The sequence below is a fragment of the Mus caroli genome, unplaced genomic scaffold (genome assembly GCF_900094665.2).
Source record: "Mus caroli unplaced genomic scaffold, CAROLI_EIJ_v1.1 scaffold_11397_1, whole genome shotgun sequence".
In the NCBI taxonomy this organism is placed as follows: domain Eukaryota; kingdom Metazoa; phylum Chordata; class Mammalia; order Rodentia; family Muridae; genus Mus; species Mus caroli.
This window is the reverse complement of record NW_018388828.1, coordinates 17,456-32,363: the sequence shown is the minus strand read 5'-3', so window position 1 is coordinate 32,363 and position 14,908 is coordinate 17,456. Positions and strand designations below refer to the sequence as shown.

The window sequence follows — 14,908 nt, the reverse complement described above, 5'->3', positions numbered from 1 at the left end:
TGTGTCTGTGTGTGTGTCTGTGTGTGTGTGTCTGTGTGTGTGTCTGTGTGTGTGTGTGTGTCTGTGTGTGTGTGTCTGTGTGTGTGTCTGTGTGTGTGTGTCTGTGTGTGTGTCTGTGTGTGTGTGTGTAGGCCAGAAGACAACTTTTGAGAGTCAGTTCTCTCCTATTATGTGGGTTCCGAAGACCAAAAACAGATTATCAACATTATCAGTCAATGCCTTTACTTGTGGAGTCATCTTGAAGGCCTCAAATGAAATGAAGACAAAGTTAATTTTTCATTTTAATGCTTTGGCCATATGGGAAATCAAGCCAGACCAATATATGCTAGGGAAACTGTTTACTTCTGAGCTATAGCCCCAGTAGTACTAACTCTTCTTAAAGTTAATACTGACTTCATGCAAATCTGCCTGGCACCCAAAACAAACTCTTCTACAACTTCCTCTTTTACTGTTTAATTTTCTATGCCCATACTTACATTCGTAGTTTGCATAATTACACACACACACACAAACACACACACACACACACACACACACATATTAAAGGTTCAGGCACTAAGCTGACAGATTCTGAGCAATTCTATATTCTAACCTGCCTGGCCTACTCTCCAGCCTAATTCCCAGCCCTGAGGACTGTAACCTGCCATTGTAGTCTTGATGGCACCTCTTTCTTCTTTGTGTCCTGATTACTGAGTCTTCAGGTCCCACCTGAGATCCTCTCCATCTCTCTGGGCCCAGAAGCCCCACATTATTCTCTCTTGCCCAGCTATACTCTGTTGTATCCTTGATTTGGCCAATCAGAAGATGCTGGATAAGAATGTTTTACAAAACATCGACTCAGGAGGTGCTTCATGATAACAACAATACCAAAGTCTGAACCAGAGCTCTGCACTGGATCTTTGGGTACAGAAAACAGCAATTGAATGCACAGTGAACAAATCCATCCCCCAGTAGTTTAATGATATCACTTAGGCTAGTTATGACCTAACTTAGTTTTGGTTATCCCTAGATCCATGAGAACTCAGCATACATGAATACCAGCAATTGGCTAACATGCAAATTCACCATTCACAAAGCTCTCTGAGAACTAGGAAAGAAGGGAGCCCAGTTGTTGATTTGTTTCAGTTTTTGATGATGGTCTTGCTTGTCTCTTCTCTTCTCTGTGTGTGTGGATACAAGTGTTTCTGTTTCCCTTATAGATATGGGACCCGTACACATGGAATTTTTAAAAAACAGGGAATTCCTGGGCCCAAACCTCTGCCATTTTTAGGCACTGTGCTGAATTATTACAAGGTGAGTGTTGATTTACCTTTCCTTATGGCTTCTGCTTGTGGCCAATAATGTCTTAGTTCTATTAAATGCTCAAATGAGGAAACCCTGAGATATCAGGTCCTCATACTCTGTTTTCTCTTGATTCCTGTCAATGTCCAATGGTCCTCTGGGACTATTTTTGTATATAAAATTAATAAGATATTTGCATGTGTCTATATTTTATATTAAGTATACAGGTATCTGCATGTATATGAATGTCCATAAGTGTGTTCAGAGGCATATGCATGTATATGTGTGTGTGGATGTGGATGCTCTGTGTGTGTGTAATTTTATACTATGTATATGGGCATTTGCATGTGTGTGAGTGCCCATATGTGTGTGCAGGTGAATATGCATGTATATATGTGCATATGAGGAGGTCAGAGGTGGGCACTGTGTGTCTTCCAGATTGCTCTTCAGTTTGTCCTTTGAGTCAGAGTCTCTCACTTTGACCTGGCTCTCTCTGACTTGATTAGTTTAGCTATCCAGCTTGCTCTTGGGGTAACTTGTCTCTGTCTCTTGCAAATGGGTTCTATTACCTCCTGCCAGGTATTTACACAGAACTTCAGGGTCAAATTCTGTTTTTCACAGAGTGCTTTTCCCACTGAAGCATCTCCATAGCTCCCATTGTCACTACTCCATTTATTTATTTTTGGTAGAGGTTGTGTATATGCCACAGCACAGCAGGCACATGTAGGTCAGATGACAGTTTGTGGGAGTCAGTCTGCTTTTGCTGAAATCTTAGTCTTAGGGATAGAGCTCAGGTTATCAGGCTTGGTAGCAAGTTCCTTTTCATTTGGAGCCATCTCACTGGCTCTAGTCTCAATTAATTGAAATTCACCTTGAGTAAAATGCCCAGATCTCCCTGTCATTCAATCTTGATACTGAGGATATGATACTCTGGTGAGCAGTAAAGGAAGACTGTGTTTCTTCCTCAGTGTAGAGTCCAGGAAGGCACTGCTGTAGTTATTTGGAGAAAATCTTGAAGGGGTTTCTAAGTTCTAGGACACCAATCTATATTTACTAGATTAAAATTCTCTTTGTATGAGATCTTATGAGTGACAGTTTTGTTCTTTTTCTGAATATTTCTGAAGCAGCAGCTTATCACAGATCTCCCAGGACCCACATTTTGAAGACATTTAATATACTTGAGTTCTCTGCTTAATTTTTAAACCCATGAAGATTTTTCTATAGCAGTAGACTCAGCATGTACTATTTATGTTTAGGTTTTTCAGAAGTAGAAAATGTAGCTTCTCTCTTTATTTAGGTATGGGGATCCTGGTTAGTGTCTGTTTCATCTAGAAAGATTTTATGTGTGTAATGTTGAATGTGTGTGTGCATGGGAGTGCAGCACCTATGGAGGACAGAAGACGGTTCTGGATTCCCTGGAGCTGGAATCACAGGTGGAGATGAGATGCAGAATGTGGATTCTGAGGACAGAACTTGGACCCTTTGCAAGGTCAACCAGTACTCTAGGCTTAGTGACATGTTGTAGGTTTTGTTGTTCTTTTTGTTTTTCTTTTGCTGTTGTTGTTGTTGTTGTTTTGGTACTGAGGATGAGATACAAATCTCACACATGCTTGGCAAACTGCTCTACTCTAGGTACTGCGATGTACCTACAGCCACCTCTCTTCCTTTAAAGGTAGCAATCTTAGGCATGAGTCTCAGTAGCAAGTGAGAATATTTGAGATAGGATGATGGTTGTCAGTCAGCTTAGATCCTTACCTGCATAGAGTGTTTATTTTCTTCTTTTTCTTTTAAGGATTTGTTAAAATCAAAGACCCTAGGAAAAGTATGATTTAACAAACTTATTAGAAAATTGAGTAATGAGAATGTAATGTCCTTTGTAGGTAACCTGCTTTGAAACCTGCCCCATGGTCATCCCCCCAGACACACATTCCCAANCTCACANCCAGAGGTTGAGTGGCAAAGTTTGTGCTACTGTCTGCTCTGGATTTTCTTCCTACAGGATCTGTGCTTCTCTTGCACATTCTGTAAAACAATTGTATATTATTATTATTATTATTATTTATTATTATTATTATTATTATTACTAGAGTGTGTTGTGTGTATGCATTTGAGTTGGTGTGCACAGTCCAAAGCACCAGGTGTCATGTGTCCTGTTTTCTCATTCTGACCTTCCCCAGCAAACTATCCTGCTCTTGACACATCAAACATTTCTGAATAAGAGCTTTTCTGTGTCAGAGATAATAAACCCGACTTCATGGGATCTGAATATTTTCATGCTCTGGCTACAGAATGGTCAGTACATAGAGGACAGTAATGAATTTCATGCTATTTCTCTTTCCAGGGTTTATGGAAATATGACGTGGAGTGCTATGAGAAGTATGGAAAAACATGGGGGTGAGCATTCTGGAAAGTTCCATCTAGTTGACTGTTTTTAGGAGGATTGTGCAAGGATGGGGGCAGCCTGAAATGTAGCCATGAGTAAAGGTGATAATGCCTCCTATTAACTGCCAGGGCTCAAAGGTCTAATTGACATGAAAACATTGCACACTAAGGCTTTTGACAGGCTTTCATGTTCCATAGATTTGAGGCTTTTTTCATCTAGTAACTATTAATTTGTTCAGTTTACAAGCTGGTCACTTTGGCAATGCCCATGTCCTTCACACAACCTCCCCTCCTGAATCCTCTGAGAGTGTGGGGATTCTGAGTCTCTCCCCAGGCTTCAAATTTTATGTACTGTCTCTTCTAATTTGTTTTCTTCTCTGAAACTTTCTTTTCCTGACATGCTATGCATTTCTTCAGGTCCCACTGATATGCTCTGGCAAATGTCTTGTTCCATCTCCTTGCCACACTGGGTCATTTCCATATAGAAGCCTACATTCTTCACTTAATTATTGACTTTAGTATGCCATTTGACAGTAGGGGCAGGCTAATCTAGCTAAGGGCTTGGTAAATGATTCATGCTTAGTCTCTCTTCATATAGAGACTTCGTTGTTTATGTTTTAATTTGCATCAATTTTTTTCCTGAACTGGAGACAAGTATGCTGGTACATACATGCAGGTCAGAGGATAACTTGTGGAAGTTAGTTCTCTACTTCCAGGTTACTACACTCATGTCATCAGCCTTGAAACAGGTGCCTTAATATGTTGCACCATCTCCTCAGACCCTGCCAAGTTTTTTGATAAAAGTGTGTATCTAATGACACCTTGTACCAGTCAGTTCTCTCTTTCCAACACATAGATCCCAGGGACTGAGCTGACCTCATCAGGTGCCTCTACCTTTGGACCATTTATTTTCTCCATCCAGGAACTAGCTGTGTGCAAATCTTCAAACTGGGTCAGGACCTTAATCCATTTGCCAGAATGTTGACAGTCATGCAGAGGGCATGTTGAGGCTCTCCCAGCTACAGTGAATTCAGGAATACAGAAGAAATCCTATCCAGCTTTCCTCTCTGCTTCCTGACTCTCATGCTCTTCTTGTCCTGTCTTCCAAACTACGTGAGCTTTGGAGAAGTAGATATAAGCACCTCAGTTAAATTCTGTGTTTTAATATCAGTGTATCAAAACCAGGATCTGCACTCTAGGCAGGTACCCTAAGACTGAGCTGCATCCCAACATCAGATTATGACATATTCTAGCATTTTTAATATTATTTTTTTCTTTTTCAAGTCAGGGTTCCTCTGTGTGTAGCCCTGGTTGTCCAGGACTTGCTTTGTAAACCACGCTGGCATTGAACTCAGAGATCTGTCTGCCTTTACCTCTGGTGTACTCCAGAGGTATTGGAGATTCCTGGAGCTGGTGTTAGAGGTGATTGTGAGATACCCAATGCGGGTGTTAGGATCCAAACTTAGGTCCTCTGCAAGAGCACCATCTGCTCTTAACTGTGGAGCCATCGCTTCAGACCCATGCAATATTTCAAATATACAAATTCATAGAAAATGGTATAGGCAATTCTCACATATACACATCTAGACGTGCCAAATTTCCACTTGTTATTTCTAAGTGTGGTGCCTTACAGAGCTGGTTTGTCTTGAAGTGGCTCATTGTGTCTTGAATGACATTAATTATCATTTTTCAAAGACTCTATTGAGGACAAGGTCAGAATTCCTAAACTGAACAGGGAATTCCTGTGACCGTGTATTGTATAAGCAAAGTGAGGGTCCTGAAGCATTAGGATCAAAGTCTGGGTGTGGCTCTCACTTCAGAACCGGGTTCATCAGCTGTCTTCCCCACACAGGTTGTTTGATGGTCAAATGCCTCTCTTTGTCATCACGGACCCAGAGATGATTAAGAATGTGCTAGTGAAGGAATTTTTTTCTGCCTTCACAAACAGACGGGTAGGTCACATTGGTTTTTCATTCATTAATATGTATATTATATATATATTCATTTTACATCCTGATTGCAGCACACTTCCCTCTTTTCCTCCCAGTCCTACCCTTACTGATCCCTCCTCCCATAGCCCCATCCTCTTCTCCCCAGAGTAGGGGAAGTCCCTCTTGTGTACCACCTTGCCCTGGGACATCCAACAGCATCAGGACTAAGTACATCCTCTTCCACTTAGGCCCAACCAGGCAGTCCAGCTAGAGGGAGGAGATCTAGTGGCTAGCAACTGATTCAGAGACAGTCCCAGCTCCAATTTTTAGGAGACCCACACAAAGACCAAGCTGCACATCTGCCAATAATGTGTAGGGAGCCTATGTCCAGCCCCTGTAAGTACTTTGGTTAGTGATTCAATCTCTGTGATCCCCCATGGGCCCAGGTTATTTGACTCTGTATGTCTTCTTTGGGGTCCCAGACCCATCCGGCTTTCACAATCCTATCCCTGACTCATCCACATGACTCCCCAAGTTGTGGATGATGTTTAACTGAGGGTCTCTGTCTTAGTCAGGGTTTCTATTCCTGCACAAACATGACCAAGAAACAAGTTGTGAATGAAAGGGTATATCAGCTAACACTTTTAACATTGCTGTTGATCACCAGTGGAAGTCAGGACTGGAACTCAAGCAGGTCAGGAAACAGGAGCTGATGCAGAGGCCATGGAGGGATGTTACTTACTGACTTGTTTCTCTGGCTTGCTCAGCGTTCTTTCTTTCTTTTTTTTCATTTTTTATTAGATATTTTCTTCATTTACATTTCAAATGTTATCCCTAAAGTCCCCTATACCCCCCCCACCCTGCTCCCTAAACCACCCACTCCACTCCTGCTTCCTGGCCTTGGCATTCCCCTGTACTGGGGCATATGAACTTTATAAGCTCAAGGGTCTCTCCTCCCATTGATGGCTGACTAGGCCATCCTCTGCTATATATGCAACTAGAGACACAGTTCTGTGGTCTGGTTAGTTCATATTGTTGATCCTCCTAGAGGGTTGCCGACCTTTTTAGCTCCTAGGTAACATTCTCTAGCTCCTTCTTTAGGGCCCTTTGTTCCATCCAATAGATAACTGTGAGCATCCACTTCTGTATTTGCCAGGCAGTGGTACACAAGAGATAGCTATATCAGAGTCCTGTCTGCAACATCTTGCTGGCATATGCAACATTGTCTGGGTTTGGTGGTTGTATATGGGATGGATTCCCAGGTGGGGCACTCTTTGGATGGTCCTTTCTTCTGTCTCAACTCTGAATTTTTGTCTCTGTAACTCTTTCCGTGGGTATTTTGTTCCCCATTCTTTTGTTTGTTTGTTTGTTTGTTTTGTTTTTCCAATTTTTTATTAGGTATTTACTTCATTTACATTTCATATGCTATCCCAAAAGTCCCCTATACCCTGTCCCCCCACTCCCCCACCCACCCACTCATTTTCTAAGAAGGAAGGAAGTATTCACATTTTGGTCTTCCTTCTTCTTGAGTTTCATGTGTTTTGCAAATTGTATCTTGGATAGTCTAAGTTTCTGGGCTAATATCTACTTATCAGTGAGTGCATATCATGTGAATTCTTTTGTGATTGTGTTACCTCACTCAGGATGATACCCTCCAGATACATCCATTTGCCTAAGAATTTCATGAATTCATTGTTTTTAATTGCTGAGTAGTACTCCATTGTGTAAATGTACCACATTTTCTGTATCCATTCTTCTGTTGAGGATCATCTGGGTTCTTTCCAGCTTCTGGCTATTATAAATAAGGCTGCTATTGAACATACTGGAGCATGTGTCCTTATTACCAGTTGGAACATCTTCTGGGTATATGCCCAGGAGTGGAATTGCTGGGTCTTCCGGTCGTACTATGTTCAATTTTCTGAGGAACTGACAGACTGATTTCCAGAGTGATTCTTTCAGCTTGCAATCCCACTAGCAATGGAGGAGTGTTCCTCTTTCTCCACATCTCCACCAGCATCTGCTCTCACCTGAATTTTTGATCATAGCCATTCTGACTGCTGTGAGGTGGAAGCTCAGGGTTCTTTGTTTTGCATTTCCTTGAAAATTAAAGATGATGAACATTTTTTAGGTGCTTCTCAGCCATTCAGTATTCCTCAGTTGAGAATTCTTTATTTAGCTCTGTACCCCAATTTTAATAGGACTATTTGATTTTCTGGAGTCCACCTTCTTAAGTTCCTTATATATATTGGATATTATTCCCCTGAACTCCTAAACCTGATAAACAAATCAGTTGCCTGCCTTTTTTTTATTTGTTTGTTTGTTTGTTTGTTTGTTTGTTTTTCAAGACAGTATTTCTCTGTATAGCCCTGGCTAACCTTGAACACACTTTGTAGACCAGGCTAGCCTAGAACTCAGAAATCCTCCTGCCTCTGGCTCCCAAGTGCTGGGGTTAAAGATGTGTGCCACCATACCCACCTAGTATCCATTCTTTACACAAAGGATAAACAAGCTGAGAAAGAAATTAGGGAAACAACATCTTTCACAATAATCACAAGTAATATAAAATACCTTGTTGTGACTATAACTAAGGAAGTGAGATATCTGTATGATAAGAACTTCAAGTCTCTGAAGAAAGAAATCGAAGAAGATCTCAGAAGATTGAAAGATCTCCCATGCTCATGGATTGGCAGGATTAACATAGTCAAAATGGCTATCTTGCAGAAAGCAATCTACAGATTCAATGCAATCCCCATCAAAATTCCAACTCAAATCTTTACTGAATTAGAAAGGGCAATTTGCAAATTCATCTGGAATAACAAAAAACCTAGGATACCAAAAACTGTTCTCAACAATGAAAGAACCTCTAGTGGAATGACCATGCCTGATCTAAAGCTGTACTACAGAGCAATTGTGATAAAAACTGCATGGTACTGGTACAGTGACAGANAGGTAGATCAGTGGAATAGAATTGAAGACCCAGAAATGGGTCAAAGTAACATTTGGTTACTTATTCTTTGACAAAGGAGCTAAAACCATCCAGTGGAAAGAAGACAGTATCTTCAACAAGTGGTGCTGGCTCAACAGGCAGTTAGCATGTAGAAGAAAGTGAATTGATCCATTCTTATCTCCGTGTACAAAGATCAAGTCTAGGTGGATCAAGGAACTTCACATAAAACCAGAAATTCTGAAACTTATAGTGGAGAAAGTCAGGAAACGCCTGGAATATATGGGTACAGGGAAAAAATTCCTAGACAGAACAGCAATGGCTTCTGCTGTAAGATTCAGAATCAACAAATGGGACCTCATAAAATTGCAAAGCTTCTGTAAGGCAAAGACACTGTCAATAAGACAAAAGGCCACCAATAGATTGGGAAAGGATCAGTTTGCTTTCTTATAAAACACAAGACTACCAGCCCAGAGATGGTACCACCCAAACAGGGTTCTCCCCCTTGATCACTAATTAAGAAAAAGCCTTACAGCTGGATTTGAAGCCTCTCAAGAGTCAGTTATGGTAGGTGTCTTAGTCGGAGTTTCTATTCCTGCACAAACATCATGACCAAGAATCTAGATGGGGAGGAAAGGGTTTGTTCAGCTTACACTTCCATACTGCTGTTCATCACCAAGGAGCCAGACTGGAACTCAAGCAGGTCAGGAAGCAGGAGCTGATGCAGAGGCCATGGAGGGATATTCTTTACTGGCTTTCTTTCCCTGGCTTGCTCAGCCTGCTCTCTTACAGAACCAAGACTACCAGCCAAGAGATGGCACCACCCATAAGGGGACTTCCCTCTTGATCACTAATTGAGAAAAGCCTTACAGCTGGATCTCGTGGAGGCATTTCCCCAACTGAAGCTCATTTCCCTGTGATAACTCCAGCCTGTGTCAAGCTGACACAAAACTAAGCAGTACATTAGGTCTCTTCTTAAAGCAGAGTATCATATATAATATCTCTCATCATATGGTTCTCAAGTTTGGTCAGTCTTTACTTGGTCATTCACTCATCTTTATCCCTGCACAGCTTTTAGCAAGACAGTTTTGGGGTAAACAATTTTGTGTATGAATTGATGTGCCACTCCTTCATGTGGAAGGCCTGCCTGGTTACAGGGGGTGGCCCCATCAGTCTCTGTATCCACAGCTACTAGGAGTGTTAGCTAAGAATCATTACCAAAGACTTTCAGAACCACCTCCATCAAAGGTTTCTGGCTAGTCCCAGAGATTCCTACTGCTGATTCCTGTTATCTTTCCCAGCCCTCTCTAATCTCACCCCCAACACTTGATCCTCATCCTTGTTCCCCTCTCCACTCCCTCTCCCATCCAGTTCCCTCCCTCCATACACTTTCAATGTCTATTTTGTTTTCCCTTCTGTGCGATGCATGCTTCCTCCTTCAGAACCTCCTTATTAATTAGTTTCTTTTGGTCTGTAGATTGTAGCATAGTTTCCCTGTATTTTATGGCTAATGTTCACTCATAGGTGAGTTCATAGCATGTGAGTATTTTGGGGTCTGGGTTACTTCAGTGAGGTTGATATTTTCTAGTTCCATTTATTTGCCTGATAGGGTCTTGCTTACTAGCTACATTAGCCAAACCAGAACATTCTAGATTCAAGGAGAAATTTTGCTTCAGAAATACCATAGTGAATAGAGTACCATAGAGAAAGATGGCGGACCTCTAGTCTCCACATGAGCACACATTGACATGTGCACTGGCATTCATGTGTACACTCACAAATAAATTCTCTCTCTCTCTCTCTCTCTCTCTCTCTCTCTCTCTCATAAACACACACACACACACAAACATGAGAGAGACCCATATACAGAGACAGATACAAACACAAAGACACACAGAGAGGCAGGCACATACATAGAGACAGACATACACACAGAAACAAACACACACACACACAGATATATACAACACATGTAGAAACATGCATAGAGACAGACATAATGACATAACACAGGAAGACAGACACACACAGATACACTATACAGATAGACACATAGAGAAAGACAGAAAGACACACACAAACACCAGCTAATTTCAATATGCCTTGGCTAGCTTAATGGTTGGGTACTTCTAATCTTTTCTGAGGCTAGCAAACACTCCATTCTGGTATTCAAGAGTTAACATTCTTTAAAATCTGTATTTCATCTCTGCTACTGCAGACCCAACTGGGAATGTGGCCACTAGAGCCACTTATCTGAAATCTTACATGGCTAGCCTGTCCTATGCCCCTCTCATGGTGATTTTGCTTCTTCCTCTCTTTCCCGAGCCCAGGAATCCCAAAAGTCCTGCCTCTGTCTGTTCTTTCCAGGCACTGGCTGCTGGCATCTTTATTTACCAATTGGAGCCAACTGGGGGCAGGGTCTCTGAGTATCTTATGTGCAAATGCTCCTGTAAGCAGTTTTGGGGAGTAAAATTAACATTATAACACAAGCATCATTAGGGCAAACCCATACAATAGCAAAATGATCATTTGAAAAAACCCAAATATTTAATCCTTTAAGTATCCCAATCTAAGGAGATGGCTTGATCAGTGGGTAAAGGACCTGAGTTTGGATCCTCAGCTGGGCAGAGCAAAGCTGGGCAGAGCAGCATTCATGTGTGACTCTAGAGATGCATGGTGATACAGGTAGAGGATTGTTTACTAGTGACTCTAGCCAAACTGGAGACTTCTAAATTCACAGAGAAACCTGCCAAAAAATGCCATAGAGAGTTATAGGGGAAGATGCCTGACCTCTGGTCTCTACATGAGCACACAAGGGTATTTGCACCTGAAAGGTTATGGGGGTCCTGTGTCCGATCTGCCACAGGGCACGGTTACTTGGGGAGTCAGGACATTGGAAGTTGACTGTGCTTACCCCATCCTGTTGCTGGGTGGATGTCGGGCTGTAAAGAATACCTGTAACACCATTCTGGGGGTGTAAAAGCACAGTCTGAGGTGCAGAGCACCCAGAACTGACTCAGGGGTCCTTACAAGGAAGTTGAGGCTGTCTGGGTCTCAGGCTTTTGAACATCCAGGCACCACTGAAAACTGTGGAAGAACTCAGAATGGAGTGGGGGTCCCACAGACTGGATCAAGCGTGGGTCAGGGGATAAAGGAGAGAGCTCTGGCTGGTCCAGTAGGGAGAGTCTTTGGCTTGATGGCTGGTAGCAGGCTTGAGCTTAGGCTTGGTGGCACCCCTATCTGGGAGCACAGAGAGGCCTTCTACAGGAGATTAGATGGTAGCTTTATAGGCCAAGGCCTTCTCCATGGCTCCCCAAGGCAGATCCAGATAAAGAAAAGCAGTCCAAGGTTTTAAGACATTTATTGTCAAGGCGGAAAGTGGATGTGTGAAACCATACCCCATTTCTCAGGGTGGGCCTAAGGTTAAATATCTTCTGGAGTGAGGAGTGCCTGGGAAGGACACTTCTTGAAAACGGCTTTATGGCTAAGCCCTCCAGGCCTTTAAGCACCTCGATAAAATGTAGATCTCTCTTGAGCTTATGTGACCACAGGTCCTGTCCTCTACATATGGAGAGGACTGGGTCGTTGTCTTTATTCTGATGACACCTACAGTCCTTTCATAGTTTCTGGGGTTTCAAGCCTTAGCTCAACTGGGGACCAGGCTACCTAGCAAGGTCCCATATGCAGCAGAATTCATATGTACACAATGAGTGCGCTTGCACACACACACACACACACACACACACGAGAGAGAGAGAGAGAGAGAGAGAGAGAGAGAGAGAGAGAGAACAGACAGACAGACAGACAGACAGACACAGAGAGATTAAGAGACAGAGAGAATGAGAGAGACAGAGACAGACAGACAGACAGACAGAGACAGAGAGATACAGAGACAGAGAGAGACAGAGAGACAGAGAGGATGAAGAAATCCTCTTCACATTGCTCATGTTGTAAATACAGTGCTAGAGAACTTGTCTGATGCAAAATGAATTTTCTGTCTTTCTCCAAGCCAAATGCCAACCGCACAGTTCTAGAGACTGACCAAGGCTTGTTCTCATCTTGTCCCCAACCCCTGGACCTAGTTTTCCAACCGAAGAGAAATTTCCATTTAAAAGTATCCTAGAATATAAAGAGTTGGAACCACAATGGGAAGACGAATGCATAGCTCATTTCTCATAGGCTGTGAGGCATTCTCAAGCTGTGTTTTTATTTTTTGGCTCTAGGATTTTTTCCCAGTGGGTATAATGAGTAAATCTATCTCAATATCTAAGGATGAGGAATGGAAGAGATATAGAGCTTTGCTGTCCCCCACATTCACCAGTGGAAAACTCAAGGAGGTGAGTGAAATTCTTTTAACTGCAGCCTGAGTTACTGGAGTCTTCATCCTAACTGTGGATGCTTCTCTGTTTTGTGTAGATGTTCCCTGTCATTGAACAGTATGGAGACATTTTGGTAAAGTACTTGAGGCAAGAGGCAGAGAAAGGCAACCCTGTTACTGTGAAAGAGTGAGTGTTGGTCCATCACTGTAGTTCTGGGAAAGGAGGGGTAACTGGGGTGCAGATCACATGGTCAATATGCTTGTCGTTGCCCCTTCAGACACTAGATGACATTATATACAGTTTAAAGAAAAGAAATGTGACAGTAAGAAGTTTGCAGTGATAGAAGGTAGAACAGTTGGGAAGGGCTTGGTCCATACTGAGGTGGCTTTGACTGTCTCCTGAGAGTTCTTTTCCAGTCTCTGACACGTGATAAATTCCTATGCCTCTCTCTCCTCAGAGTGTTAGGTGCCTACAGCATGGATGTGATCGTCAGCACAACATTTGGAGTGAACATTGATTCCCTCAACAACCCAGAGAATCCTTTTGTGGAGAATGCCAAGAAGGTTTCAAAATTTGATTATTTTGATCCTTTGTTCTTGTCAGTAGGTGAGTGGACAGTTCTGGATTTTGATCATTGCTGTTGTCTGTGGCCTTGTTTGTCATTTCTGCCTTTCCCTTCCTCAATTACCCCAAATGATCGGCTGTAGTGATGTGTAGTTCACCTGTAATGTAGTTCATGACCTAAAGGCACAGTAAAGTATTTTGAGTACCTGTAGTCCAATTACTGTTTTTGAACTTCTTTTTTCTTTGAGACAGGGTCTTACCATGTAGCTCTAACTGGCCTGGGAATTACTGTGTATACCAGGCTGGCCTTGAACTTACACTGATCCCTCTACCTCTGCCTCTTGAGGGCTGCAATTACAGTGTGCACCCCTGAGTCCTGGGTTTATTTTAGAATTCTTTCATTTGTATAAATACTAATTAGTATAAATACAAATTGGATACTCTGTAAGTCCAAAACTCTCCATGGTTACAATATCATACAGTCGTTCCATTTGTCTGGATTATACCCACCCCTCTTACTTTTCACATCACATAGACACCTAACACATCTTCCTCCCAATTTCCTGTCCCTTTCTCTGCTTTGGTAGATGGTTGAGTACATTTGGTGCTGTGTGTTAGGATGCCGAACAATATTATTGCCTTGACCTGCTGCAGGCAGTCAGTTCAGGAGAAGGTCATGTTATGTTCAAAATATGGCATTTCATAGTCCTCATTCCTGCCTCTGAATTTAGTTCCACATCCTCTTTCATGATGTCCCTTGAGCCTTGATGTATGGGGTGCTGCTATAGATGCTCCATTTACGGCTCAGCACTCAACAGTCCCTTATTCTCAGTACTCGGATCTCTTTGGGAATCATCATTGACTGAAGGCCTTCCTGGCCCATAGCCAAGGTCAATCAAAGAGGACTATGTTCTAGCCATGTTGTAACTTTCAAACAATATTGACCTAAGCAACCACCAGTTCACTTCCTCTGTATCTGTGTATTCTGGGCATTTCACATCATTGGGATCATAGACTATCTTGTCTCTGTGACAGCCCTCTTTCATTTAGCACAGTATTAAATGGATCAAGTGTCACCATGTCCTGTGTCCATGAGTAATTTATTCTCCCTATCTGTTGGTGGACATGAAAGTTAGTCTCACATGTTTTCCATGAATTATTGTGCCAGGAGCCTTCATATACAAGATTATGTTTAAATATTTAGTTTTAGGTTTTGGAGGTTATATTCAGAATCAGCATTGCTGAGTTAAAAAGTAACTGAATTTTTAACATATTAAGCAACTGAACATACATTGTCTATAGTAGCTGTGGCTACTGTATATATAACTGTATGCCATAAATGCAGGTCTTAGATGTTTTAATATATGATTTTAGATCATCTTCCTTTCTTTCTGTCTCTCTTTATCTCTGTCTCTGTTTCTCTCTCTGTCTGTCTCTCTCTGTCTATGTCTCTCTCTCTCTCTCTCTCTCTCTCTCTCTCTCTCTCT

The 14,908-nt window shown here is 42.1% G+C and overlaps 1 protein-coding gene across 1 annotated transcript in view; it reads left to right on the top strand.

The window, feature by feature from the left end:
* LOC110287807 (cytochrome P450 3A16) overlaps positions 1-14,908 on the top strand; it is a 26,479-nt gene that overhangs the window by 1,220 nt on the left and 10,351 nt on the right. The window contains exons 2-7 of the mRNA XM_021154331.1: positions 1,200-1,293; positions 3,623-3,675; positions 5,516-5,615; positions 12,762-12,875; positions 12,955-13,043; positions 13,315-13,463. Of these exons, the coding sequence (XP_021009990.1) occupies positions 1,200-1,293; positions 3,623-3,675; positions 5,516-5,615; positions 12,762-12,875; positions 12,955-13,043; positions 13,315-13,463 (599 nt within the window). The remainder of the gene's footprint in view (positions 1-1,199; positions 1,294-3,622; positions 3,676-5,515; positions 5,616-12,761; positions 12,876-12,954; positions 13,044-13,314; positions 13,464-14,908) is intronic.